General features: G+C 39.3%; 1 protein-coding gene across 1 annotated transcript in view; it reads right to left on the bottom strand.

Annotated features, from left to right (window-relative positions):
• The window catches only part of tafa5a (TAFA chemokine like family member 5a), a 128,989-nt gene that overhangs the window by 27,313 nt on the left and 75,109 nt on the right, over nucleotides 1-26,567 (bottom strand). Inside the window, exon 2 of the mRNA XM_053314233.1 lies at nucleotides 22,218-22,367. Coding sequence (XP_053170208.1) covers nucleotides 22,218-22,367 — 150 coding nt within the window. The remainder of the gene's footprint in view (nucleotides 1-22,217; nucleotides 22,368-26,567) is intronic.

Raw genomic sequence — 26,567 nt, 5'->3', positions numbered from 1 at the left:
ACTCTGCCTCTAAAGCATTGCATCTTTCTATCTGTTTTCCCCTCTCTCCGACTGCGTCTCTTTCTGCGTCTTTTCTCACCCTATCTCCTGTCTTTCTACAACACCACCCACGTCGCCTTCCTGTGGCGCATTTGTAATCCAGAGAAGAGAGAAGGAGAAGGAGGAGGAGGAGGAGGAGGAGGAGGAGGAGAAAGAGCGGAGAGAGGAGAATAGGTTCTACTGTTCCGCACTGATGGTATTTTGTGTTTAAGTGGGGGGCAGAATGTTCCTGCCAGAGTGCTGCTGATGCTGAACGGGACTGGCAGGTGGATTATACCTTGTGCCGCTTTGTCCCTGGACAAATTTAAAGGCCGCCCAACAACTAGGCACCAGGGGAGAATGTAGGTCCAAGGGAGGTTTGGTCTGTCTAACTCTTTTCTTTTTCTCTTTTGCAACTTTTATCACAAGTTCTGCATTAGACTTCCTTTCATTCCCTTTTTTTTTTTTTTTTTTTACAATCACACACCAGAAGTTAAACAACCTGTCTATTGTAGTTTCACTTCCTTCATGCTTCAACTCTCTTTCCAGGTTCAAAACATTAACCTCTGCTTCATTTGTAAGAATAAAATAAAACCTCCACTCTCTACTGTATTGTGAGCATCTGCTTGGCTTTCTACATAAGAGCCTCGTAGGGGGCGAGATCGAGTAGCAGCGTACGCACATGATAGCGACGAGCAAAGGTAAGCTGAAGCGCTTTCAGGGCTCTTCAGACACAACAAGTACCACGCATCGAGTGTTTAACATTACCAACACACAAAAATAATTCAGGCGATTATAGTGAGATAAAACATTTCCTGTATTTTAGGAGCTTTTAGTGATTCTTCAGCCTGAGAATGGTTTGAAAACCGGGTGAAATAGTTTATTATCTGTGTTTATCCACTTGTAGAGCTACAAGAGTCAAAAATGTCTCAAATTTGAGCTTGGAATCGTTGCATTTTTATCTACGCCAGACGTAAGCCTGGAGGGGATCATGCGTTTGGTTCGTACGTGTGCGTTTGTGTGGATCTGTCTGCACCTAATCTCACATACTCCAAGAACCCCATCAGCAACATTTTTGTGCATATTTATGACTGTATGCTCAAGGACCTCATGGTTGCAGTGATTCACCATTTTTTGAAAAACACCATTAGCTTACAAGCCTCTCCTACAGCTTAGATTTTTGTCTTTTCTGGGTTTGTTTTCATTATTTTTTAATCGTTATTTTACGATATGCATTATGACATAGCAAAAGGCATTTCCAGAAATCAGTTCAGCTAAAAACAAGGTTTAACTAGTCTCTTGCAGGCTACATTTTGGCTTTTCCTGTGGCTCAAAAACTACAGTTAGGCACTAGACCAGATGAATAAATCCATTTCCGTCATCTTTACTGTACAGACCTGGCGGGGATCTGCACTGTGCTAAGTGCACTCTTCTAGTCTGATTATATAACACACTTTGAGGGTTTTCCTTACGTCACAAGTGGCCACATAACTTACTTTGTGTCAAAAATCACTAAGAAAAACATGATGTACTGTTATGATTTGACCACTGTTTGTTGAATATGTAAAGCTCCATTAACATTACACATGCCAGCCAGGTAGAGAAGCACAAGTAGAGAGTTGATTTTAGCATTGTAGATGAACCACGGTGAGGAAGAGATAATGGGCCACTCACCTAAACAAGAGGCTTTTAGGTGGAAAGCACAAAGTGGTTTGATCAAAGAAAACTGCTGAAAAAATAAGAACACAATTGTGTAACCCATTGACATGCACATTGTACCCAGATATACAGTCATTTGGGTAAGAGGGCTGAGTGACTGACAGTATAGATGCCATGCAATTTAACCTTCCTATAAAAAACATCTACAAATGCAAAATGAAGATGTTTCTGTGATTAACTGTGGTAAACTACATATGCATATATACTCACATACTGGATTTACAATATGTTTTATTTATTAGTATTCTCAAGAAATCCAATAAAAAAAGATAACTAATAAATAAATACAATACAATCAGGAATAAAATAATATAATAAAGAGCCTCCACTGTGGCATTTACCCAAAATAGGTTATATTACTGTCCTGCTTCTTTTTTTAATGTGTTGCAAAGAGGTTGCTTTAAGTGCATGCAAATTATGAGATGAATAAATTGAGATTGCTAATGCAGCTTTCCTAGCACTATACAGATCTGCATATATATTATATATTAAATTCAGTTTGAAAACTTATTTGAAAAGCACCACAAACAATAGCATTTTATTGGTTTGTTTTGTTCCTGTCTAACCATAACCCTACCTACTCCACTTTCCCTACTGCTGCTTTATCACTGTGTACACATACACAATAATAATGTTTGGGATTTTTTCCCAAAAAGTCAATTCTCAAAGGGTAACAGAAGGTTTTGGGAAAAAACAATGATTTCAAATGCTTGATTAAATACATGACAACTCAACACCAAAGGAGAATTCATCACACCCATATCTGTGTATGTGCCTGGTTTTACCCAGACCAACAGCTGTGAGCTCTGGATATGCAGTAAATAAGACCATTTCTGTCCTGCTCTCCTTTACTTTCTCTCTGTTGCCCTTGCTTCCTCTCTCTCTCTCTCTGTCTTTCTGTCTGTCTCTTTCTCTCTCTCACACGCACACGCACACACACACACACACACACACACACACACACTGTACAATGTAAACTCTTCCATTTGCCTCTCCATCTTTCTCTGTCGGTATAAGTCTGGCCTCTGGTGGCCTGCTCCCTGTGGGCTCTGTGTAACTCTCCATATTGACTTTGTCCTGTCTCAGGAGATGATGTCGTCTCCCACAGGAATCCCATTCCTTATGCACATGCACATCCGCATGCACCCATGCACATATTGCAAAAAAGGACACACACTGTCTCTCATACGAACACACTAAAATAAACTGTAGATGTTGGATATCCTGGTCGACTCAATGTCATGCCACCCTTACCTTACGATATGGCACTTTTACACTATTTGTGTGTCTTCTTTCAAGTTCAGTTAACAGCTCCCATTGTAAAGTGTACATGCTTAACAAGGGTGATTAAAATTTCACTAATAATAAAAGGGACAAAGGCAACAGAGGCGCATATTAGTGCCTTTCAGCATTCTTTTCAATTCAGTTTTATATATATAGCTCTAAATCACAACAGAAGGTATCTCAGGGCACTTTTCACACAGAGTAAGTCTAGACTGTACTCTTTATTTTACAGAAAGTCAACATTCCCCCATGAGCAAGCACTTGGTGACGGCAACAACAACAAAAACCTCCACTTTAATGGGAAGAAACTTCAAGCGGAACCGGGCTCTAGGCCATCTGTCTCGACCGGTTGGGTTGAGAGAGAGTCAGGGGGGGTGGAGAAGCTCAAGGAAGTTCAGTCTCATATAGGGGCAAAAATTATCCACCTTCATAACTATTAAATGCATTGTAATCTATTTAATGAACCTCATATCTTGACCAGTACATGAGCATAAACTATTACTATTATCAGCTGAGTTGAGCTTGTCACAGATTTGGGAAGGATACAGGCCTACCATTCAGTATCCTGCTTATAATATCCCTAACCCTAACCAAATGTAAGGGATTGTTATAAAAAAGGTGTTAAAGAATAGATATCAGATAGTATATTCCAGTTTAATTTTCTAATACAAATACTTAAATATTGGCAAGGCAAATTAGTATCTTTCAGACTCTATTCAGAATTTTTAAATGTTCAACATCAGTGGTAAAGAAGTGAGTCAAACATTATTATTCCTAAGCAAAAGTGTATCTCTAATCACAAATGCATCCTGAGCACCTCTACAAGCACTTGTCTCCTTTATGAGAATGGATTAGGATAGTGAAAAATCAAAGCATAAAAAGCAGTTCACAAAAATGTGTTACAGTGAAGAACTAACTAATGACCACAAATAGATTATTATATATTATATTGTATGTAAATAGACACATACAGTACCTGCATGTGTAAGCTTGTCTGATTTTCATTTCATTGACCTTCCCTTCCAATCCTCTCTGCCACCTCCAACATAGACACCTTCTGCATAAATAGCATACATTTTGCCATCATATAAATTACCTCGTTAATATTAATGAGTATAATTAGTGGCAGTGATTAGGGGGTGGGACCACAGGCTCATTCATTAACACCATCCCGCACAGCTGGACTCCATACAACCTGTTTACTGTGTTTGATTGTGTCCCTCCTGCTTCTATCCTTGTAAGAACCTTATCTTAAGTTTCAGATTTTCCTAACCAACCTGACCAACCATGTCCGGTTATTTTGGCTTCTCACATTATCAAAAAGGGGGGGGGGGGGCAGACTGTATTGCTGTTGAGTTTACTACTACAATAAAAGTGGATTATGATAGATTAAAAATACAAAACGATTGTGCACATGTGTTTTCAAGTGAGTCTAAACAGGCTAGTTTTATATAATTAGCTATCAAGTAACCATTAAATAACAATGTTTTAGAAGAGGCTCAGTGATCTGGCATTTAATTTCAGGTAATTCCACTCAACAACAAGCAACTAAATATTTTAATCTTGAGAAACATCACAAATGGCTTCAGCAAAAAAGAAAAACAGACAAATGTTAAAACCAACTGATAATTGATCATTTAATACTACTAATAATATTAATTTCACACTTGGGTTAAGTCTTGAGTTTAGATTCAAGGTTAGAATTGTGATAAGGTTATGTTTAGGGGTCAGTGGTTAGGCATGTGGTGGTGATGAAAGAGTTAAACACACAGTATGGAATATTTTGCTGCTAGGAGTCTCTCAATCAAAACGGTAACAAAAGACAAGAGTTTTATGACATTGTGAAGTAGCATGGGATCATGGGAATAGCTGTCTCCACTTATAAACAACCACCACTGCTGTCACTGCTGTCAGCTTCTCCCAGTTCGGATTTCTTAAGTGTTCGTTGTTCAGGAGGTTTTTTATCCACAGAGGTCTCCTCCTCTCCAAAACAAATGAAGCCAGTGACTAAAATCCAGTTTAAAAAAAAAAAACCTGAATAAAGCAGTTTCATGTTCAAAATGTGTATCTCCCACACTGTTCAGTGGACAGAGGATATCCGGAGGAATTGTGGGCCCAGCTGTCAGCAACATTTGCTGAGCTTGTTTCTGTAATAACTGAAGATCCAGGCGTCTGATGCTTAAAATCCTTCATCTGTTTAAAAGATATACTAAACAATCAAGATCTAAAAAAGTCTATCATTAAATTATGTCTTAAAACTGCATAAAATATCAGTTTATGACAACCACAATACTGATGCTTGTGCAAAGGGGATATGACAGGTGGCCAAATGAAATAGACCCTAACATTGTAGTAAACATTTGGGATATTATAAGTCCATCTGCCAGGTTGTTTTTAGATATTTGAATGCAGAAAAGTTACATATTACACTTTTAAGGTAAGGAGATGTAAAATGAATGTTGTCCATAAATTGTCCTCGTAAGGATAGAAACATACATGTGCTATGATACTTGTAGCTGTAGAATGGGATAGCATTTTGAGCAGCTAGCAGGAGAAGTGTTATTGATCAATTTTCTAATTGCACAGACCTCAGTGAACACGCTGTCTGCAGTGTCTTGGAGCTGTTGAGGTTGAAAGCTACTTTGCAGAGCATGATTCACTTCCCCTCCATTTAGAGTGAAGAACTCCTGAGATGGTGCTCCTTTTAAAGAGAGTATTGGAATGCTGTTGCTGCTAGTTCTTCAATAGAAAGAAGAAGAAAAAACATACAAAAAACAGAGGATTCTTTCTAAAGACTGAAAAATGAATTGTCACCTTGGCTTGTTTATTGAGCAAGAACAAAAAGCTTTTGGCCTTGTTCATAAATGTGACTCTAAATAGTAGTTGACATCAGTAAATCATTACGCCATTTTTTAATCACTGGTATAATTATAAGAAAAGAACATTGCCAAGAAAATTTGCAGCGCCCTTGTGTTACTCTTTTAAAAAATATTTATTGGTACCAGTTTGAATTTCAAGGGAAATCTATTTAATAGTGGCTTTCAATCCTGTTTTTCAGGATAAAGAGTACTGCTGATTTTCCAGTTTGTGATAGTTAATTGCATTCACCTGACATCCCAGGTGTAAAACTGTCCCTGATTGGATGACTGGAATTAGAAACAGCAGGACTCTGTGTCCTAAGGCATGTAATTTAGGAACACTGCTCTTTTGCAAATTGTTTTATATACCACAAAATGGAAAAGGTGTGTTATTCTCTGAGAACAATGAAAGAATGACAACTATTCAAAATGCCAAAATGTTTGTCTTCTTGAAAAAAGCAAAAGAGGAAAAAGTAAGTCAATAATAAAAAGGACTACTAGCATGTAGTAACATTAAATTTATGACAACCCTTCTCCCAACCATGTTATTTATAATCAATGAAATACTCAAAATGCTAAAAAAGTACATACATTCACTATAAAAGTACACAATTCATCTCAGCAACTGAACACTCCACAATAGATGGCAGTGACTTCAGTCGACAACTTGATAATTTAATTGTTATCACAACAGTGGTATCTTTAAAACCAGAGAGTATAAAATCAGTATTTGACACAACCCATTTTGCTATACGACACATTTCAAAAGCCCTGGCCTTTAAAGTGCTATATCCACGGTAAGTGCTCATGCAAAGATTTGTTCCCCTTGGGACTGAACCTCTGGCCTCGGTTTAGACTCAGAGAGATTTGCGGGGAGCAAGGTTTGCTTGCCTGCGGGTGTGCATGCAACACACAATCACCTGATGTGAGGCTTTACTTCTTCCTCTTCCATCTATCAATCGGGACGTGCCCCCTGCACCCTCAAATCAGTCTAGCCTTGTCCCATTACACCACAGTTTATCCATTTTTCAGGGAGGAAAAGGTAGTTGTTGCAGTGCTTTCATGTGTCCACAAGAAATATTTCAAAAATTTCTCTCAGAATGTGTAACCTTTGATGTGAAATATATCAAGTGCTCATAATTTAATTGTATAAGCCAACCATTGGTGAACTATTGGTTGTATCCATTAGAGTCATCACAGTTTGCCTTGCCTTGAGTGTGGCCTTGAAATGGTCCAGCACAGGAGAACAGTATTCACCCTGTGCTGACGAAACCAGGATTTGAAGGAATATGGTGGTTTACTACTACTTGTCTGTAGTAACCCATGTTCACCCCATGTGGTAATTACAGATGTTACCCAGTTTTGCCCATGATTCAGCTGAACCATAAGGCTACATTTATAAGCAGTCATAAAACAGGGGCTATGTATGGCCCTATAGCATTATTGGTCACTCAGGCCACTTATAGCCCACATTGGCCCACTCATCAGCCTTGTGGCAATGCCATGACACACACGCATGCCCTCCCACGTACCCATTCATCCATCTTATGATTCATCCATTCACAAAGAAGCACATCACGCTTTCTAAATTATGCCTTCTTTTCAGTAGCCTCACTTCTACCTGTCGGCGGGCAAAGCCTCCACTCTGTCCTTTTCCTCCTATTTATTTGCATGTGTTGGCTTAGCTCCATATGTGCTTGTTCAGTGTAGTGTCAAGAGATTTTTAATCCACAGTAACATCAGGATGGAAAATGATGGAATTAATGGAATTAATCAAACATGCAGATGGAAATGGGGAATCATGTGGATTACTACGCGGATTAGGCTATTAGTGCCTAAAGGGAACTATCAAGATGGCCAGCACATGTGAGCATCAAACGTCATGTACAGTACAATCTGCCCTGCTAGTGTTGCATGGTATACAAATGCTAGAAAGGTATCTCAATAATAACATTTTACTGCACACTACAGTACTAGTGCTTAAAGAATGACAGTGTTTTGATAAGAGCCATATTTCCTTAAGAGTTGGGTTGATGTGTAACAGCAGGGCAGTGTGTGTGTGTGTGTGTGTGTGTGTGTGTGTGTGTGTTTGCAGCACACTCCCTACAGGCATTACGGGCATGCCAAACAAATACCCCCAAAAAAAGACAGATGATTGTCTTTCAAATTTTCTCCAAATAGTCTGTGTAGTTATTGTGTTTTGGCTTTTTTTCTTTACACTGATGGACGGACTACTGAAAAAATATGAAACGACAGCAACTGCAAGGGAAGCACGGCTCTGCTTCTGCTTGTATTTGGAAATTGGTACATGACAGCTTTGTGTGGTAGTGTGGCAAAATATTTTATTCTGCATCATGAGTAAATTCCATCCATGGGCAGTACAATTTCACAGTTCTAATAGTTAATTTTAGACCTCATTTGCAACCCCATCAAATACTACCACTACAATCTCAAAGATATACTAAATGTATGTCAAAACACATCATACATACAATAAACTGTCACTTTAATATTGCAGCTTGTTGAACCCATTCTTTTTTTAAAACACCAAATTACTCACACTGTGCAGCAGAGCATTTGTGATGTGGTTTATTTGTGTGTTTGTGTTACAAGTGGAGCACATACAGTAAGTTAACATAAAGGGATGTGCACTCAATACAAAAAATGAGAGGAAACACACAATTAAAGCACCGCCCTTACACAGTGAGTTGGCAAGATCTACTGCATTTTCCCACAGTGACATTTTGACACCTACATACAGTACTGCTTTCCCTCTCACCTCTCTGAGCGGATTATTAATACAGAAGGACACTTTGTAGCTAACTTAATCAGATGAAGTGAGATGGAGAATGAAAGGCAACGAGAAAAAGAGAGAGAGAGAGAGAGAACCGGTGAGTGTCTGTGTGTGATGACGAAAAAGCGACAGAGAGCGAGTGAGAGAACACACACCACATTAGTCCGTATATGATTTATTCCCCCCCTCTAGGTGAAGGATACTCCATTTGTATTCATTTGGTTTTATTTTTATCCTAGATTCATCTTGCCTTCACATGCTTGTCACCACCATACTAATATTATTTTGGCCATGTGATGTCCCATAACTGGCTCTTATAAAAATTGCCCCCACGCGACAGGAGAGAATGATGCACAGGGTTGGGGGGGTGGGGGGCTTCTATTTTACTTCATTCACCTGATTTTGTTCCTGTTCTTTTTTTTTTTTTTACAAGGAGATTAAAAGGTTCCCCTGGACAGGATGGTGTGAAGGGTGGGGATAATGATGTCTGTCCTCCTACTGAGGGGACACACTAACACCCTTGCATGTGTACACACACACATTTTTATCTGTGTGCGCACTTAACAGAAGCCCTGTCTTTTTCTTTTTTTTTTAGCTTTTTTTTTTTTTTATTACTGGCAAGGTGAACCAGTGGTGCTCCAACCCAAGGACAAAGACAACTGTGACCACAATCCTCCTCGCGGGGCTTTGCAGAACAATTAGATGAGAACGGAGGGTGACTGCAGTTGTGTGTGTCAGGACAGTACACATACACACACACACACATACACACATGCAGCACAGATAAGGACACAGGGTATGCATAAAGCCCAGTTGTCAACATTGAAGTAGACACACATGATGCACCAACACATTAAAAAATAAACATTTTGGGGAATATGTTAATTTGTTTTCCTTTTTTTCTTCTTTTTTGTTTTGCTGGGATTGACTGGGCAACCAGTACAAACTCCAGAAAGTAACTGGTCCTGGTCAAGAAATATATATACTATAAATAACCATATATATATATTTAACGTGTGTCAATGCTAAAAAACATATATAATGCATGAATGAGTTAGCTGTAGTTGCTGGTGGATTTTGTTACCCTTGGACAGAGCTAGGCTAGCTGTTTCCTCTTATTTCTTGCATTTATGCTAAGCTAAGCTAAGCTACATACTTACCATAAACACATTGGAGTTGTACTGAACCTCTCATCTAACTCACGGCAAGAACAGGAGATACACCCATTTACCAAAATGTCAAGCGATTCCTTTTAAATGTCTTACAATCAACTGCTCGACATGATTAGAGCAACATCAACATGAACAACATGCGCATGCCCCCCCCCCCCCCCAAGTTTCATTCTCTTTTGCATCTTCCACATAGAGTCCTCACATTCAGCTGGCGCATCCATCCAGCCGAGTGCACCCAGCTGCACAGCAATTACAGGTGGGGTTTGGAACGGTACACAACAACCAGACGCATACATTATTAAATGAACCCATGTTCAGATGAAATTGCTAAGCCAGCCAATAAAGGTAAATTACCAAAGACAAAACACGACGGCAAGAAAAGAGAGAGGTTCCCTTCCTGAAATTGCATTGCATTAATGAACCACATTTCTGAAAATGGAGAGGTAACATGGAGTTGCACCTATCACCGCAAGACAGAGCTAGGCGGGAAAGAAAGAGAGAGCAAAGAGAGAGAGAGAGAGAGAGAGATGGAACACAACATTGACTACCTAATTATGCATTTTATCATTTCAGTCACAATAGAGTGCCTCCCTTCTTTAGCTGCCCAGTGTACTCGTGCAGCTGTTCCTCCGCTGCTTTAATGAGGAAGATAAAGAATAATCACAACCGTGTTATATTTACATCCACCGACCACCAAATTACTTCCTGCTGCAGCATCGCACACACACACACACATATGCATACACCCACACATACACACACCACCTCCAAATCATGTGAAGGTCATACGGTCAGAGTCCCTTCATTTGTTTTGAGCAACTACATAGTTTAATGTGTAAAAACAACACAGTTTCAGTCCGTGTTAGTCTATCATTAGAGCTCAGTGCACTGAAAATTAGCCAACATGAGCTTAATAGCATGGTACAAGGCAACGGGCAATTGCTCTCAGTGTGTTGTTGCTTGTGTTTTGACGCTATTGAAAATAAAGACGGAGTGTAGATCACCTCCCCTTTCCCCCCCGCTGAGGTCTTTTCACTCACGTCTCCCGCAGTCAAAGCCAGCACAGATCTTTGACTTTCAGCAGAACTGTAATATCATGTTGCCGGTTCATCACATTGTGTCCCCTGAAACCATCCATCCAGCCAACCAGCCATCCACCCATCCATCCATCCATCCATCCATCCATCCATCCATGCATCCATCCATCCATCCAATTAATTAACAAAGAAACTGGGGCCTCAACCATCTGATTCCCTTGGGCTCTTAAAAAACAGTAACTGTAATCACTAGGAAGAGATGAAAGGAAGATAAGTGGGTGCAGGAGAGTCAGTGGAAGAGATGTACACTGCAGGGCTCTGACACCCATCATATGGAATCAGCACCTCGTGAGTAATGGGGGTTAAAAAGGGAAAGCGCTTCGTCTCTCAGTGCCAGATGGGCTTGTGTGTGTTGGATCGGAGCAGTGAGTGAGTGAGTGAGAGAGTGAATGAGTGAGTGAACACTCGCAGCCCCGGTTTGGCAAGCCCCTCTGTCGACGGCAGAAATCAAATGGCATGGGGTCTCAAAAGATAATTGGGCCACCTCGCCTGAGCTTCCATCAAGAACTGGCAATAAAAGCCGCTTTTGCAATCCAACGCCAACATGCTTCACCCGGGTTGTCACAGACCCGACATTGAGACAAATACAGGGAATTACTGAAGAACAAGCTGTCTTTTTACATATTGCATCTCAATGTTTGCCAGAAGGGGGGGAAAAAATTTACATCCGCGTATGGCACTAAAAGACTGGAGCATTTTCAAGAGTCCTTGATGATGTCTGAAATGCTTATAGATGACAAACTGATTTCATGTTTTCCTGAGGTGATTTCAAGGAAATGATGGAAAGACTGCAGCAAAAACTCTCAATGCAAAACAAAAAACTAGAGAATATTTTCAGGAACATATGGCAACATCTTTGTGTAACTTGTGCTACACTGATAGATAATGTGCTCATTATAGAGTTTTTTAAGAAACAACCTAATATGCTTATACATATGTAGCTTGACACACAAAACTACACACTAAAAAATAAGTATTTGTAACAATTAAAGATTTGTTGAGTCGAATTTATTAGAGAGAATTTTTGCTAATTAAGAACTACATATGAATCCAAGTATTAGTAATAGTAATATTGGCACTAAATCAATTTAACAGCTTTTTCTGTTTTCTTACAATTTGTACCACCCTCTCTATAGAATTATCTGTTAAATAGCCTCAAATTACTTAGAGATGAGACATTTGTATGAAATTAAAGGACTTGTCACAAAAATATATTGAATTGCTGAGTTGTGGATTAATAACTATACTGTACATTTGGGCCATATATTCATCCTGACTTGAGATTTTTGGAAGCAGATTTGTTGGCTTGACATTTTCACATTTTGAATTTATATTCTCAGACATTACACAGGCATGTAATACTCTCACTTTTCACTGAATACTGCAGTATCATCACTCCATATTCTATGATTTTCAGCCAGAAAGACTTTGATAGTGACATTAAAAGGGATTTAAATTGAAGTTAATGAATAGAAGATAGCTGAAGAATCTCAGCTAACACAAGCATACAACCTTGTCCTTGTTACGTTCATTTAATAATCATTTAAACAAGCATATCTTTTTCATTTTAACAGTATTCACTGCTGCATGATCAGTGATTGATTTCTTACATTACACTCTAATAATCAGTTATCTTTAGGGCTGCAAGTCATGATTCATTTCATTATCGGTTAAACTGCAGACCATATTTCGATAACTGCTTAATTGTTTGGACTACCAAATGTCAGATAATGCTGAAAAATGCCTGTCACTGTGTCCTAGTGCACAAGGTGAAGCATTCAATATGATTTTTGAATAAAACTAGAAGATATTCAGGTTACTATAATATATGACAAGGACAACATCAAATTCTCACATTCAAATTTGCCATTAGAAAAAAGACTGCCTTAAACCATTAATCAAATTACTGACTAATTGACTTGCTATTAATTGATATTATACAACACAATACTGATAAACCGTTGCCCAATTCATAAAGGCTTTTATACAATGTGTAAAGGCTTCTTTAATACTGTAACATATGCTTAATACATTGAAATGTTATTTTACAGTCAATTCTTTATTATACTTATATATCTTTACAGCATTTTTAATGTTGAGGTTTATTTTTAATAGTTTCATCATTAATCCTCAACTGCACAAAAAAGCCATTGGTTTTATGTAAAGCAGCAGCCAAGAGCAAGCTGTAGCAGAGAGATGTAAAACTGAGCTATTCCAATGAGCAACAACCACCATCATGACTTCACCACCTAAAACTTAACCAGCAGGAAAGCCGAGGAAACGCACATCATAGTCCTTTTCATATTTCAGCAACTCATCACATACAATGTCACTAAAATGTCCAAAAAAAAAGTACTGTACAGATATTTTAACTACCATGCAATCACTATGCTCGGGCAGTAGTTAAGACTCACTTGACACTCTTCCTGTGCTATAAAATGTGGCTTTGGCCCTGAGGGGTCCATAGAAGCAGTAATTATTAATTAATTGTTCATAGCCCGTAGCCTCGCGAACAGACATAGCCCCTTGGACATGCATTCACGGCAGGGGAACTTTTCTCTTCCAATTAGACCAGTGAGGTGGAGAGGGTGAGAGCATGGACCATCAACCACGGCAGCGCCGGTGAGCAGACTTGTGGGAAACAGGGAGGACAGGCGGCGGACGTTTAGGAGGTGCACTGCGGAGTGCAGAGCCAGAAGGCTGCACTGGCTCCCTCACCGCCCTCGGCTGCTGACAACATTTCACCACCAACTAGAGAGGTGTCAGAGATGAAGATATAAAGAGAGAGAGACTCAGAGAAAAAAATGTATTTCATCACATGCACTGCTTTATTTCATGGGTGCTTTTATGTGTAAGTACATATACTGCATTGGATGTCTCAGTATTTATATATATATACACTCACATTTGTGGATGAGCCTGTGTGCATACTCAGGGAATGTAAAAGATGAGGTGAGACTTAGTGACAGTTGAGAAGAGAAATATTAGCTCTTGAAGATTTATAAGGCCGAGATGTTAGGATGACTCTGATGGGCTTACCAAGTGATTGGTGTGTTGGCCTTGCAAAGAATTCTGCTCTATGAAGAGCTCCATAATACTTCAACACAAGAGCCTGATGGCTTATTTGAAACCCAGACGCAGCATATGAAGTCAATCTGTCAAGCCAACATCCCTCTTCATGAACACTCAGTGTAGAGTTGATCTTCAGCTGAATGATTTGGCATTAAATCAGCACAGAATTTAGCAAGAATTATACATAAATGATACATAAATGACTTTTTTTCTTCCCTCCAGAGCCAAATTACAGGTGACTCACAGTTGCTTAGGTAACATTAACAGTCTGCATCAGAATAAAAAGGAGATGGTGAAAAGAGCAGGAAAAAGACTCAAAGTGGCTGAAAGCTTAAGGTGAATGCCGGTAGCATGTGAGTGCTTTTCAATATTATACCCGTATATGCTTATCAAGCACTTCTCAAGAGTATTTTAGTGGCCTCTTTCTCATTCGACCCGGATTAATTATAATAAAACACAGAGAGCAAGATGCACAACAATAGGGCATCAATAACCCCTGACGTTATCAACAACTCAGAACCTAGGAACACCTGGGTCCACTTCATCACCTTGTGCCTCTAGATTTATGAAGGCAGAGAGCAATGAGTTCTAGGCAGAAGGGATATGTGGATAATGCAGCTTCATTAAGAGAGAGCATAACGACTTGCCTGAATGCATTATGGCTTCTGTATGAGCTATATCATCTGGCGGTATTAAATATTTACAGTCAGTGTATGCATATGGAATTACTCCTGCACACATACATCCAGCAGACTACTTATTCATCTTTGACTGCATAAACATCCGTCATTTTAGGGAGAAGAAACGGCGCCAAACGGTATTTGTGAAATGATAGTGGGCAATAGCCAATGTGGGGACAATTCTAAGGATTACATAACCTTAAAAGAAAAGTCTCTCAAAATATATTCAGTGTATAATTATATTTTTTTTGAGTGCAAGTAATTACCTAATGAGAAATACAAGAAGTGGTCCATTTTTAAAGAACTGTGAAAAATGGATTTGCCTTATTGAGGAAATTCAGCAGGGAGGAGGCTACAGAGAGAAACATAATGCAAGGTTAATGGATAGAAAACTTACTGTAACTCTGCCACAGAATGAAAGCTGGAGCATGACACTTTGCATTATTTTTATGCTAATGTGCGCCACTCATCAGCTTTTCACCCTAAGGGGAAAACACAAGCATTCTTTGTATTATATTTCTGCTTGTCATACTGCAAAACACAGACTGGCTCAGTGTTTCTGTGCACGTCTGTGTAAACCCACAAAGAAACTGTTTTCATACCAGTCATTCTGGAGGGAGAGCTGCACATTAATATTTGCAAAATTGAGAGTACCCAAAAAAAAAAAAAAGGAAAAAGGAGAGAGAGAGAGGAGGGGGGGAAGAGAATAAAAAAAGAAATCCCACACATACACTCGTTTTGGGATTTTGGTTCCTTCTCTGATTCCCTCTCATATATACTGTCTCTCATACACTGTAACTGCGATGTCTCAACAGTTGCCTCAATAATGTTTGGGGGGTGTACAGGGAAGGAGGAAAACAACAGTGGAAAAAAAAAGTTGCTTCTCTAACTCTTCAACACTTTTAGGTTTGAGATTTTCTACCAACACTAAAACAAATGCCAGAAATAACAGATTAAGGGAACGTTGCCAAATTGTTTGCTTATAGCCAATGATGTGAATATTGAACATTCCAGCAAAACTAACTATCTGCATGTTAATTAAACAAAATACAGATTTTTTCCCCCCTACAAATATGAATAAACACTCGCTTACTGTGCTACCAGCTTTAATTTGTTCATGAAATATCCACCACCAGACTTGGACCTAACTCTAATTGTCTGACTATTATGACATTTGAATAAATTCTTGGTTTTAAACGATTCAATATAACCTGAGTTCTTATAGTTCTTAAATTTAGCAATAAAAATGAAACCGTTAAATATCCATGCCCGGAGGCACAGCTGGTCCTTTCTTCATCTCCCTCTAACACTTTATTCTTTTACCTAATTCAAAAAAGAAAATATAAAATAGATTTCTTCCTTCCAGAAGTTCTCTTTTTATTTTATATCCTTTCATTTTATTTACCTATACAATCACGGGGTGCCATCATCAGTGCACATTACTGAGCTGTTGCAGCAGATAATGTTTTTGCTGTTGCCTACAGTATACAATCAGTCAGTTGCAGCTATCTGGAATGTGGTTGTTTTCTTATTTTGCTCCAAATATCATTTATTGTTATGTCTTTTTTGTTTTGCTTCTATTCCAAATAACTGCAGTTGCTTAATCGAAGTTATTTGGTCAATGGATTTCCCAGAATCACAAGCAACAGGACGCTGATGGATGATTCACCATGGATTCATACCTCAAATAATACAACACAGACATTGGCTCATTCTACAACAAATTGATGCCAAATTGGAAGAAAAAAGAAAAATCTTCTATTTGGACACAATTGCACTTGTACTCACAAATTCATTTCTGATATAAGGAAAAACAAAACCACAGATTTTAGCCCAGGATACTAACATTATAAGGCAATGGATCATATATTTAAACAGAGGAAAATGCAATTAAACTACAAATGAAAATGATGTAACCCTTGTTTTTCTTAACAGTACTAAGTTATAAATGAGAGATTGCTGCAAATGAAACAACGGCACCAGCGCGAATAAGAAAAGATAGGATGCAAAAGAGACACACTGGAAGAGTGGTGTGTCCTGGGTGTAATCGGTATATAAAAAGCGCTGTGTGATTTGTGTCTCGCTCCAAACCAGCACACCCAAGGAGAAGCAACCCACCTCAGGCTGCAGTCCCCATCTGCCTGCCCTCTCCTCCTCCTCTCTCTTTGACAAGGCCACAGCCCATGGTCATCAGTCTTCAGTCTGCGCTATACATGTGTGTATGTGAACGAGAAACTAAAAAAAAAAGAAAGGGCCAAAAGAAAGAGGAAAAAAAGAAGAGGAGCAACATTACAAATTCACCGCTGGACCATCTTTTCCAGTCCTGGTCCCTCTGGACAGGGCTGCGGTACCGGCTAGCTTGCTAACTGGCTGCCGGAGCCGACATGACATCTTTCCCCCACAGACCGTGGCCCCTCCTTTCCTCCCTGGATCAAATCAAACCAGTGGGCTGATGCAGTATGATTGGAGCTCTGGTACTGTCTAATAGCCGAGAGACTGAGCCTGACGCATACTGTTGTCTCTATCACTGCCTGATTCACTGAAACAATTCCTCATATGTAAGCTACCCAGGGATGTGCGTCTCGCAGGATGAGGATAATTTTTATAGCTTGCAATGCAGCTTTGCGGATATGACAACACAAATCATGTGTTAATCTATCATTCTATTTCACACATAAATGAGCATGCACACACTGGTTTTTTCAATGTAATTCACAGTATTATCTACAGGCCTCTAAAAAATGGTCACCTATGTGGCCTTTATCAATGTCAGCATCAAACAAAAAGGGACCAGAAACAAACACAATGACCTCCGGTAGGGTCTCCCCCCCCCGCTGAGCTATCACTCCCACCACCACAACAACAGTGACCCTCAACAAGGGCCTCTAAATCTCTGGAGCTGCTCTGTCATTCTTCCCAGCGACATGAACTCAATGTTTCTCTCTAATAGTCTCTCTTTCGGTCTCTCACCCTCCTAATAAGAATCAATATCAGCTCTCTTAAAAGTCATCAAGCACAGAGGTAAAAAGGCTCAAGAGCATGAAATTGCAGATGGGGAGAGGGTCTACTTATGCAACGCTGGGCTGCGATACAGGCCTCAAAAGGATAGAGCCATCAAAGACATACAGGAGAGAGAGAGAGAGAGAGAGAGAGAGAGAGAGAGAGAGAGAGAGAGAGAGAGAGAGAGAGAGAGAGAGAATGAAAGTGTTGGTGAGAGGGAAAGGGAGAAAAAAAGCAAAGAGGAAAAAAGAGAGAGGGTCAGAAAGAGACAGCGTTTTGTGCCGCAGAGATGCCATACTTAAAGGTTTTGTCTTCTTTTTTTCCCGAGCTAGTCTCCTTATGGACTCGTGCATCAAACAGCGCGGCTACGGAAGGCTTATCATGTTGGTGGCTTATCTCCCATTTTCACCTCCTCAAGGCAATAAACACACATGGAGCAACTGGGAGACGAGAAATGCACAACAACAAAGAATGACTTCAGGATCAACACCGCTATACAGCTAGTCTCTCTGTTTTCATTACCCCACACTTCCCTGGAAGCCATGTGAGACTGTTGATGGAGCTATGGATTATCCTGCATGCATGGGATGACCAATGTGAACAGGGTCTGAAGCATGAAGGACACAGATCGTGTCAGCCAAGGCAAAGGCATATTACAACAGAGTGCAGACCTCAAGGACTCAAGTAGATTAAAACTGATTGAAATCCCATTTGCGGCATTTGGGGTCTTTTATGTCAGCTCTGTTTCTCACTCACTTTCTCTCTCTTTCAATGTCCCCAAAGTGAGCATAGCCTGAGTCTGACTAAACAAATAAGATTGCATTTATGGAGACAAGCATCTCAGATTTGCATGGCAATAATATTGAGCTCTGGGATTTTGTAATATGAACAGCAATAAAGGTGTATGTGTGTATGTGGGATTGTTTGGATAGGACGAAATATGACAATATGGCAGGAAATGGTGAATTACAACCTTAGAGACAAAATATTCAAACACAGATGAGCCTCTGTGTAAATTCATGTACATTATATGCGTATTTTAAATTCAAAAACCAAACGTTAACTAAACCTTGATAACCATCTTATAGAACAAAAATGTATACAGTGACAATTTCACCTTGGAAATGTTAATACAGTCAGGAGCATCATGCAGTCAATTGTATTGAGAGGACATTGTGCATATGTTAATGTTCACATCAGACCAAATTGTTACCAGTAGTTATTTTATTTGGCTTCTATGTTTGAGTAACTATCAAGAACTACAAGTGAATGCCACTGAACACTATATTGTATTTAACAGTAATATTAAACAAGAAATATTAGCTGAGGGCTAACGTTATCTGGTTAGCTAACCTTTACCGTTAATTATTTAATGTTGAGAAAAAAAATCACACACGTAGATACTGTTTTTTTGGCATTATTTTAGCTGTTGATTCTTCAAAAAAATCTCCTTATGTCATTTCCTGATCTGTAGAACACTTTAGAGTGCTGCAAATTTGACAAAAACAGTAATGCAGCTGCTAATACGACTACAAGCTAACGCTAATGTTAATTACTCGTGGGTTAAAGTTAAAACCACTGAGGAGGCTACGGTTACTTTAAATAGAGAAATTATGAAGCTTTTATGAAGAAATTATTTCCAGATGTATTCAAGTCATACTGTTTTAACTGCTAGCACCGCTACTGGAAGACTAATGCTAATTTGATTTAACAATTTCTAAAGCCAACTAATCTCAAATATTTGAATGGCCGCAACATCTCTGTATACAGTACATTTATTCATTTCCATATTCACTTATGTCCCAACTTGACCATGAGGTAAATTCATTGCAAAGTGGTAATGCATTGACTATAGAGATGTTGTGCCCATTCAAAGTCATAGTCCTTCTCATAGTCATATGTATAGTACAGTATGGGTGATACAGAGACTTAGATCTGCCTGTGTGTGTTTGGACTTTGGAAGTAAACACGGTTATGCCCCATACTGATACTACACAAGAAAATATTTATTTGGAAGGAGTTGTGTATTAGAGGTTAATTTGAAATTAGAACAATTAAAAATTTAAAAAAGAAAAAAATAATAGAGTAGATTTTAAATTATTTCTGCTCATCTAACAAATTCTCAGTGCTTGTTGGACCAAAATAGTCTCTGATCTCTTACTGTCATTTACCGTATGAGCCATCTTCAGCCTCTCAGGTCCTGTAAAAGCAGTCTACTTACTGCTCCCAGAGTTCAAATTAACACAGAGTAGCAGAAACATGTTGCTCTGTGTAATAGAGATGGGACATTCATCTAGACAATATAAGACTAGCTTTAAATCTGGTTCAAAAGCTTTAATATTCATAATCTTTAACTAAACCTTATGCACTCATTATTGTCTACCTCTTACCCCCATCTTTACATTATTTCTCAGTCTTTACTTGTTCATTTCTTTTAAAATGGTTTCTAACATTTTGGTTTGTATTTTTATGCTTTAGGCCTGAAATGAAGTTTACTTTGATATGCTGCTGGGCAGGAAATGTTCTCTACAAAAACCTTTTATTCTGCAGTCTCAATTTTTATTTTATTGTCTTTTAATATTCCCCATGAATTAGGATTTTTTTTTTTCAAAGGTCGAGTAATTGGTTGTAGTAGGAACCACTTCAACTGTCGTCCAGCTGCTCAGGTGTTTAAAAAGCCAGCTGATAAGCATAAGCTCTCTTCAGAAAAGGAGAGTACCAAGCCTACACAAAATGCCACAGTGCCTCATGAAGCCCACATTGTGACAAATACCTCCAGATATTATCTGAGGACTGCAGATTTATGCAACATCCTTATTCACCGGCAAAAGAGGCATGCGTAGGGAGAGCAGAGTGACTCCACAGTGCAGATGCACATGCGGTCATGTCTACCAGATCAGATTTCCTTTATAGGACTCAGGCAAATCACAAAAATCTCAGAATGAAGCCTTTTATTGGGCAAATTCTAGGCCAGGGGAAAATAATGAATTTGGAGAAAGGTCAACTCTCCAATGTCAGCATTCATCTCTGCCTGCCACACAAACTGGTATAACCTTCTGACCACACAGTGCAAAGCTGTCATCTCCTATGATCAGAAGGTGGAACCAGTCACACAGCGCACTGAGGGTAGAGAATTCCTCCAATCAGAGACGTGACTGTGAAGACTCCTCGAGCTGCACAGTTGAATCACAGGCAAAACAAGACAACAAAAGGTACAGTTCACTGCAGGTCTTTCCTGACAACAGAGAGGTTTATTCTACCGTCACCTGCTCATATAAGCTCCCCTCTCTCCCCAAGCGAGAGACCACATTATGTGACTCAGACTCAGAGACAGGCACGGTAAGAGGCACTAGGATGACAATGAAGATGTCATAAGAAGATGTAAGAAAACCTAAAGTTACACCGTCATTCAACCCCATCTAAAGACTGCTAGAGCCTCAGACTTCTTGAATCAAATTTCCTTGGGCTGTCATGGTGACTAGAGAAATATCAGTGCTCAAGGGGAGAAAAACCATTAGATATATGTGAGGAAGCCATGGCAACTAGTATAGACCTCTGACTCCTCACTGTGTACTAATTACACCACTATTTTTACCATTTTAACTCACTTCTTTCTTACATATTGTTGCCGTCGTGTGAAAACTACAAATTTACGGATTTGGTTAATTTTTCAATAAAATATAAGAAGTAAGTGTTTCCTTATGGGTTCCCTGTTATATAGGAAAAGTCATCATCTTTGCACACTTGTAGTTATATAGGAGTATAAATGATGAATTCAACTAAAGAAATCTGCTCTTACACGCTGTAAAAAATCATGTCAAATTTAATGAATAGCTCAGTTTTAATACTTATTATCTACCTGACCAAAAAATAAATGTACTTATTTAAATGTAATACAATTAACTACTGACTGAGCTGAATCAGATTTTTGCTTTTTAGATTTGACTGAAACAAATCTCTAATTGTATTTATTTTTAATGTAATTGCTCTAATATTGTCTCCTTATTATGAAAATGTGGGTCAGAAGTCATAATTATAATATGAAGAAAGCTGATAGTACAAAACACACCCTAATTGCACTGTAACAGGCCGTATTCAACAAATAGTGTCACTATTCCATGAAATATAAGCCCATCTGGTAGTGGGGGATTTAGAAACCCCCTAGCAGCCACTTTTTTAAAAATGATTCAACTGTAAATTGGTTCAGTGCAGGATTTTCTAACATCACAAAGATAGCCCTGTGATCCACTTTGCTCCACATTGTAGGGTTATCCACCTTAACCCCCTACTTAAAAACAGCCAAACCTTAACTGCCCTGACTGATGATGTGATTCAACGCTTGGAAATGCTTGAATTTTACAAGAAGCACACTTAGTTTTCTTGATACGCTTCAAGACCAACAGGATTCAGTATAAATCTCAGACATGCCTCAGGAAAAACATGCGCATGTTTGAGTAATTTTCACTGAAGTGGCCCCTTAAAGAAAGCAAGCTAAGCCGGGATCACCCTGCCCTTGCTCTTACCGTCCACACAAGCGGGTCTGGCTCTTGTAGTTCCAGCGATCTGGCCCTTCTTACAGGCGCAGCGGGCCGTCTGCCTGGCGATGGTCCGCCGTGGTTGGCTGCTGTCCCTGTCCAGCGTCACAATCTCACATGTCCCCGCTGCCAGCTGGCCTGAAAATGACATTGCACCACAGGATGCGAGGTCAGAGAGATGAAATCATAAACAGGGCAAAATAAAAATGTTCAGTCATGTAACTCTTGTTATTTTTCATAATCCTTTGTAGCTGAATTGGCAGGGCATGGCACTAACATTACTGAGTTCGAGGGATTGCGTCTCACTGGAATGACTCACACAAGTGCATGTATTTGTGTCTGTTTGCAAGACTTAGATTTGTAGATATAAACACATTTGCAAGGACATTCATGCTTTTGCTGATTGTTTTACCTCTGTAATAAAACCATTGAAATGTTTATCTGTGACAGGTTTACATCGAGTTTAACAAATAAGCATTGCGTTATTTTGTCCATCAAATGTTACAATGACCAGGTTGAAGACGTGGACGGCATAGGCAAACACCACAACCCTGCTTTTTTTGTACATGCAGTAGAGATGCTGTTTTGAAATTATCACATTTATATTGGGAGAGACATATTTCTTAATCTTTGACAGGCAAGATCTTTAACCTTGAACAGCTTCAGTAGAACCACAGGAGCCAACAGAGGAACAACACAGCTCACAGATGTAATGACATGTGTGAAGGGATTTTAAAAGACAATAGTAAAGAAATTACTTTTAAATTCCAGCTGCCTGAATCCTACCCACACGCTATTTCCCATTAAGGGGCCACATCCTATCAGCACACCTCTTTGAAGGTAATGTACCCATTAGCTACGAATGAAGCACATGAATACTGATGAACTTTGTAATTGCTGCCAAGCCCCCCCAATCTTACACACACACATCCTCCATGTATTCAATCAGGTGACCTTTGGCCCTGTAGCTGGGCCCTCGCTGCTCACAAATTAACCTTTGTCTGTGTATGGAGGCCCTCGGGTGCCATCCTGGAGAGGCTTATCAGGATCTAATTGTGATTGGCAAGAGGATGGAAGTTGTGATTAAATCTGGACTTGAGTCCCGAACACTTGGGTGGCTGGCTTAATGAACTGAGCTGCGAGGGGTCACACCCAGGGTAATGGGGATCTAACAGGATTCATCCACACATTGGTACCTGTGGTGGCCATGGCCTCAGACGGAGAAAAATGTTGGCGTGCATACTGTATCATTTTTCATATGCTATTTTAAAAGTGTGTTTGTACAGTAGGTGTATACATGGCGTTATTTGCCATCATGTATCTTCTAAGGCAAAACGTCAGTAACACATATACATATTCATTTTGTTTGTGGTTGAAATTACTTGAATTATTATTTTTCTATTGATTGTCTATCCATATATTCCACAACTTCAATTGTATTCCTTTAAAAAAAAATTATTACATTTTTTTTTACTTAATGTATTCAACTGTCTTGTTAGCCATTTTAACCTCATGGCTCTACTGACTCCGTTGATCACCTGACTTTTCCTTCAGTGCTACCATGACATTTGTTGTTCCGGTGAAATGAATTGGCTCGACAACGTTTGGATGGATTGCCACAAAATTCAGCTCAGACATTCATGAGTCCCTCAGGATGAAATATAATGACTTTGGTGATCCCATAATGTTTCCTCTAGCAAATGGAAATAAGATAAAACTCTTAGTAGCAAATGATTGCAAACACACATACTTAAACTTGAAGATGCCTATCATTAAATCACCTAATTCTACCTCAGACCAACCTAAACCTACCGCAGATGCTTATCATGCTTAATTTTCCATTGTATTTTACTTCCTTTATCAAACCTTTGTTATTGTGCTATAATTGTCACCTTTTGTGTGTTTACCTTTATCCAACTATACCTTTACTGCAGTGCAAATACTCTATAGCTGGCAGCCATACATTACTGGATGTATGTATGTATCTATAAATACAAACCTCCACAGAAACTGGGAGAAGTGATTACCGCCATCTTAACACGAGATTCTTTTGCTTAAAAATGCATGCCAACAAAATCAAATCTGTCATGTCTTTTCCACTCTGGAAATCAAGAACAAAACCCCCCACACCCCACACCCCTCAACCTCCACCACATTCTTCCTCAGCTATCTTCCTCTTCCTCCATATCCTCCACTCTGTGATTTCTCCTTCGTGCCTTCTCACTTAACTCCCTCCTCCCTCTTGCATCTCCTCTGTCTTCTCCTGGATGATGGCAGATAATGACTTGTCATGTAAACTCCTGCGTGTGTGTGTGTGTGTGTGTGTATGTGGATGTTTTCATGTGTGCGTGCACTTACTTCCTTCTCCCTACCCCACCCATCTCTGCAGAGCCTCTACTTGATGCCTCCTTCCTGCTTTCTCTCTCTCTTTCTTTTGTCAGTTCCTTCTCCTTTGGAACTCTTTCATTGCAAGAAGCTGAACCGACTGTTTGGATTTCTTATGTAATCACGTGGAATCGCTCTAGTACTGAGGTACAGTACTATACGTGAAGTCAACAAGCTCAAAGACTGTGGCAAATTTGACGTTGCAATTCTCTGTTGTTCTTTTTTCTTGAGTCGATGGAGCTCATTAATTGCCTACATTGCATCAAACAGGGGCATTGCTTTTACTGTCCTAGCTGTAGCTGCCAGGAAACTGCATGAATTAAATTTTCATGTTGTTGTCTTGCCATCTATATTCTTCATTGTACAGCCGCACTGAATTCTTTATGGTAATGATAAAAATGTTCTAATTTTAAACCCAGAATAAAAATAAAATAATTGGCTCTGCATTCCAGTTGCAATGTATGGATGTGCTACTACTATGCATGTAAATCTGTGACAAAGATATGCTTCTAGAAAATTTGTCACATTTAAGTTTAATCTTAAACCACTGTGGAAGACACATGGCAAACCATATAGTGTTGACGTAATAATACTTACAAAGCTGAAATATCTCTACTTTCAGTGTAATGAACTGCATTTTGTTAATGAGCTGGAACAACTCATATAGAGTTCCAAAGTCATGATAATTCAGCAAGGTTGAAAATAAACCATCCAGTGGTTGCCGGGACATTTCATTCACAACCATCAATGTCAACCTCACTGTGGCGTTGGAGGACATTTCAGGGGCTCACCAAAGTCATTTATAATCAATCATCTGGAAACCATTAATATCTGCACAACATTTAGTACCAGTGTTGTGTACACATTGAGATAGTTCACCAGGTGAGTGAAAATTGTGACCTATTTGTGGCAATACAGGAAAAGTGAATGGGCCACTAAAATCAGAGGGCTTCATTTTCTCCACATCATAAATGTATGTGCCAAATTTTATGGCAATGCATCAAATAGTTGTTGAGATATTTCAGTCTGGACTAAAGTGGAAGACAGACTGATGGACACTGCAATAGCTCAAAAGTAAGTGCTAACAATAAGTATTAGTGTTTTGAACCTGAAGGAGAAGTTTATTTAGCCTTGAGTCTCAACAGAGAAAAAAAACATATTGTGCCCTTAATAGTAGAGTGTGAATCTCAAGTCAGTGAGATGACAGAGACACCACACAGTAGAGAACCGCAGAAGAGAATCCGTGTTTTGAACGGAGTCGGTTTAAGCTGTAAGCAGTTGTGTTTACAATGTTTCCAAATATTGTGTGAGGGAACATGCTGGTCTCAGTCCCTCAATAAAGTCAGTGTCGACTTCATTCCTTCCTTTCTAAAACAAATTGCTCCAAGCATCCCCGTGGCTCAGCCTCCAGAGCGCACTACCAGGGATACCACATACATTGCCACAGTAAAGTAAAACCGCATAAAACTAAACAAACAAAAGCAAATAAGGAACCGTACCAAACATCCCCAGCACAAGAAGGTATTCCTCTTTCTATTAGCCTTAAGGGATTTCTGCAGAAAAGGTTAGAAAACATAAGAGGATTCACCACTCCAACACAGTAGACGAAGAATGAAACGACTACCCATGTGGTTAAAAATATGACTCCTGCAGTTTAATGCAGGATTAAAATTACATACTATTTTTCACTAAGAATTGTTGTACATGCAAAGATGCGAGATGCAGTCCAATCTCTTCAGAAATTGGACTGTGAAGAGAGGAAACAGTAAGCCTGTTTCCTGGAATAGCCTCATGAATAGAGGGAAAAATCTAAAACTGGCAGGTGTTCTCAGAAACGAACCCAAAGCTTGTACCAGTGGCGCTATGATTTATCATCACCCTTATCAGCTTCTGTTGTCGAGCAGTTGTCAGCTTGGCCAGCCAAATGGCTGATTAAAATGTATGTGTGGCCAC

This window comes from Scomber japonicus, chromosome 23, assembly GCF_027409825.1.
Source record: "Scomber japonicus isolate fScoJap1 chromosome 23, fScoJap1.pri, whole genome shotgun sequence".
Taxonomy (NCBI): domain Eukaryota; kingdom Metazoa; phylum Chordata; class Actinopteri; order Scombriformes; family Scombridae; genus Scomber; species Scomber japonicus.
This window is presented reverse-complemented; position numbering and strand designations above follow the sequence as displayed.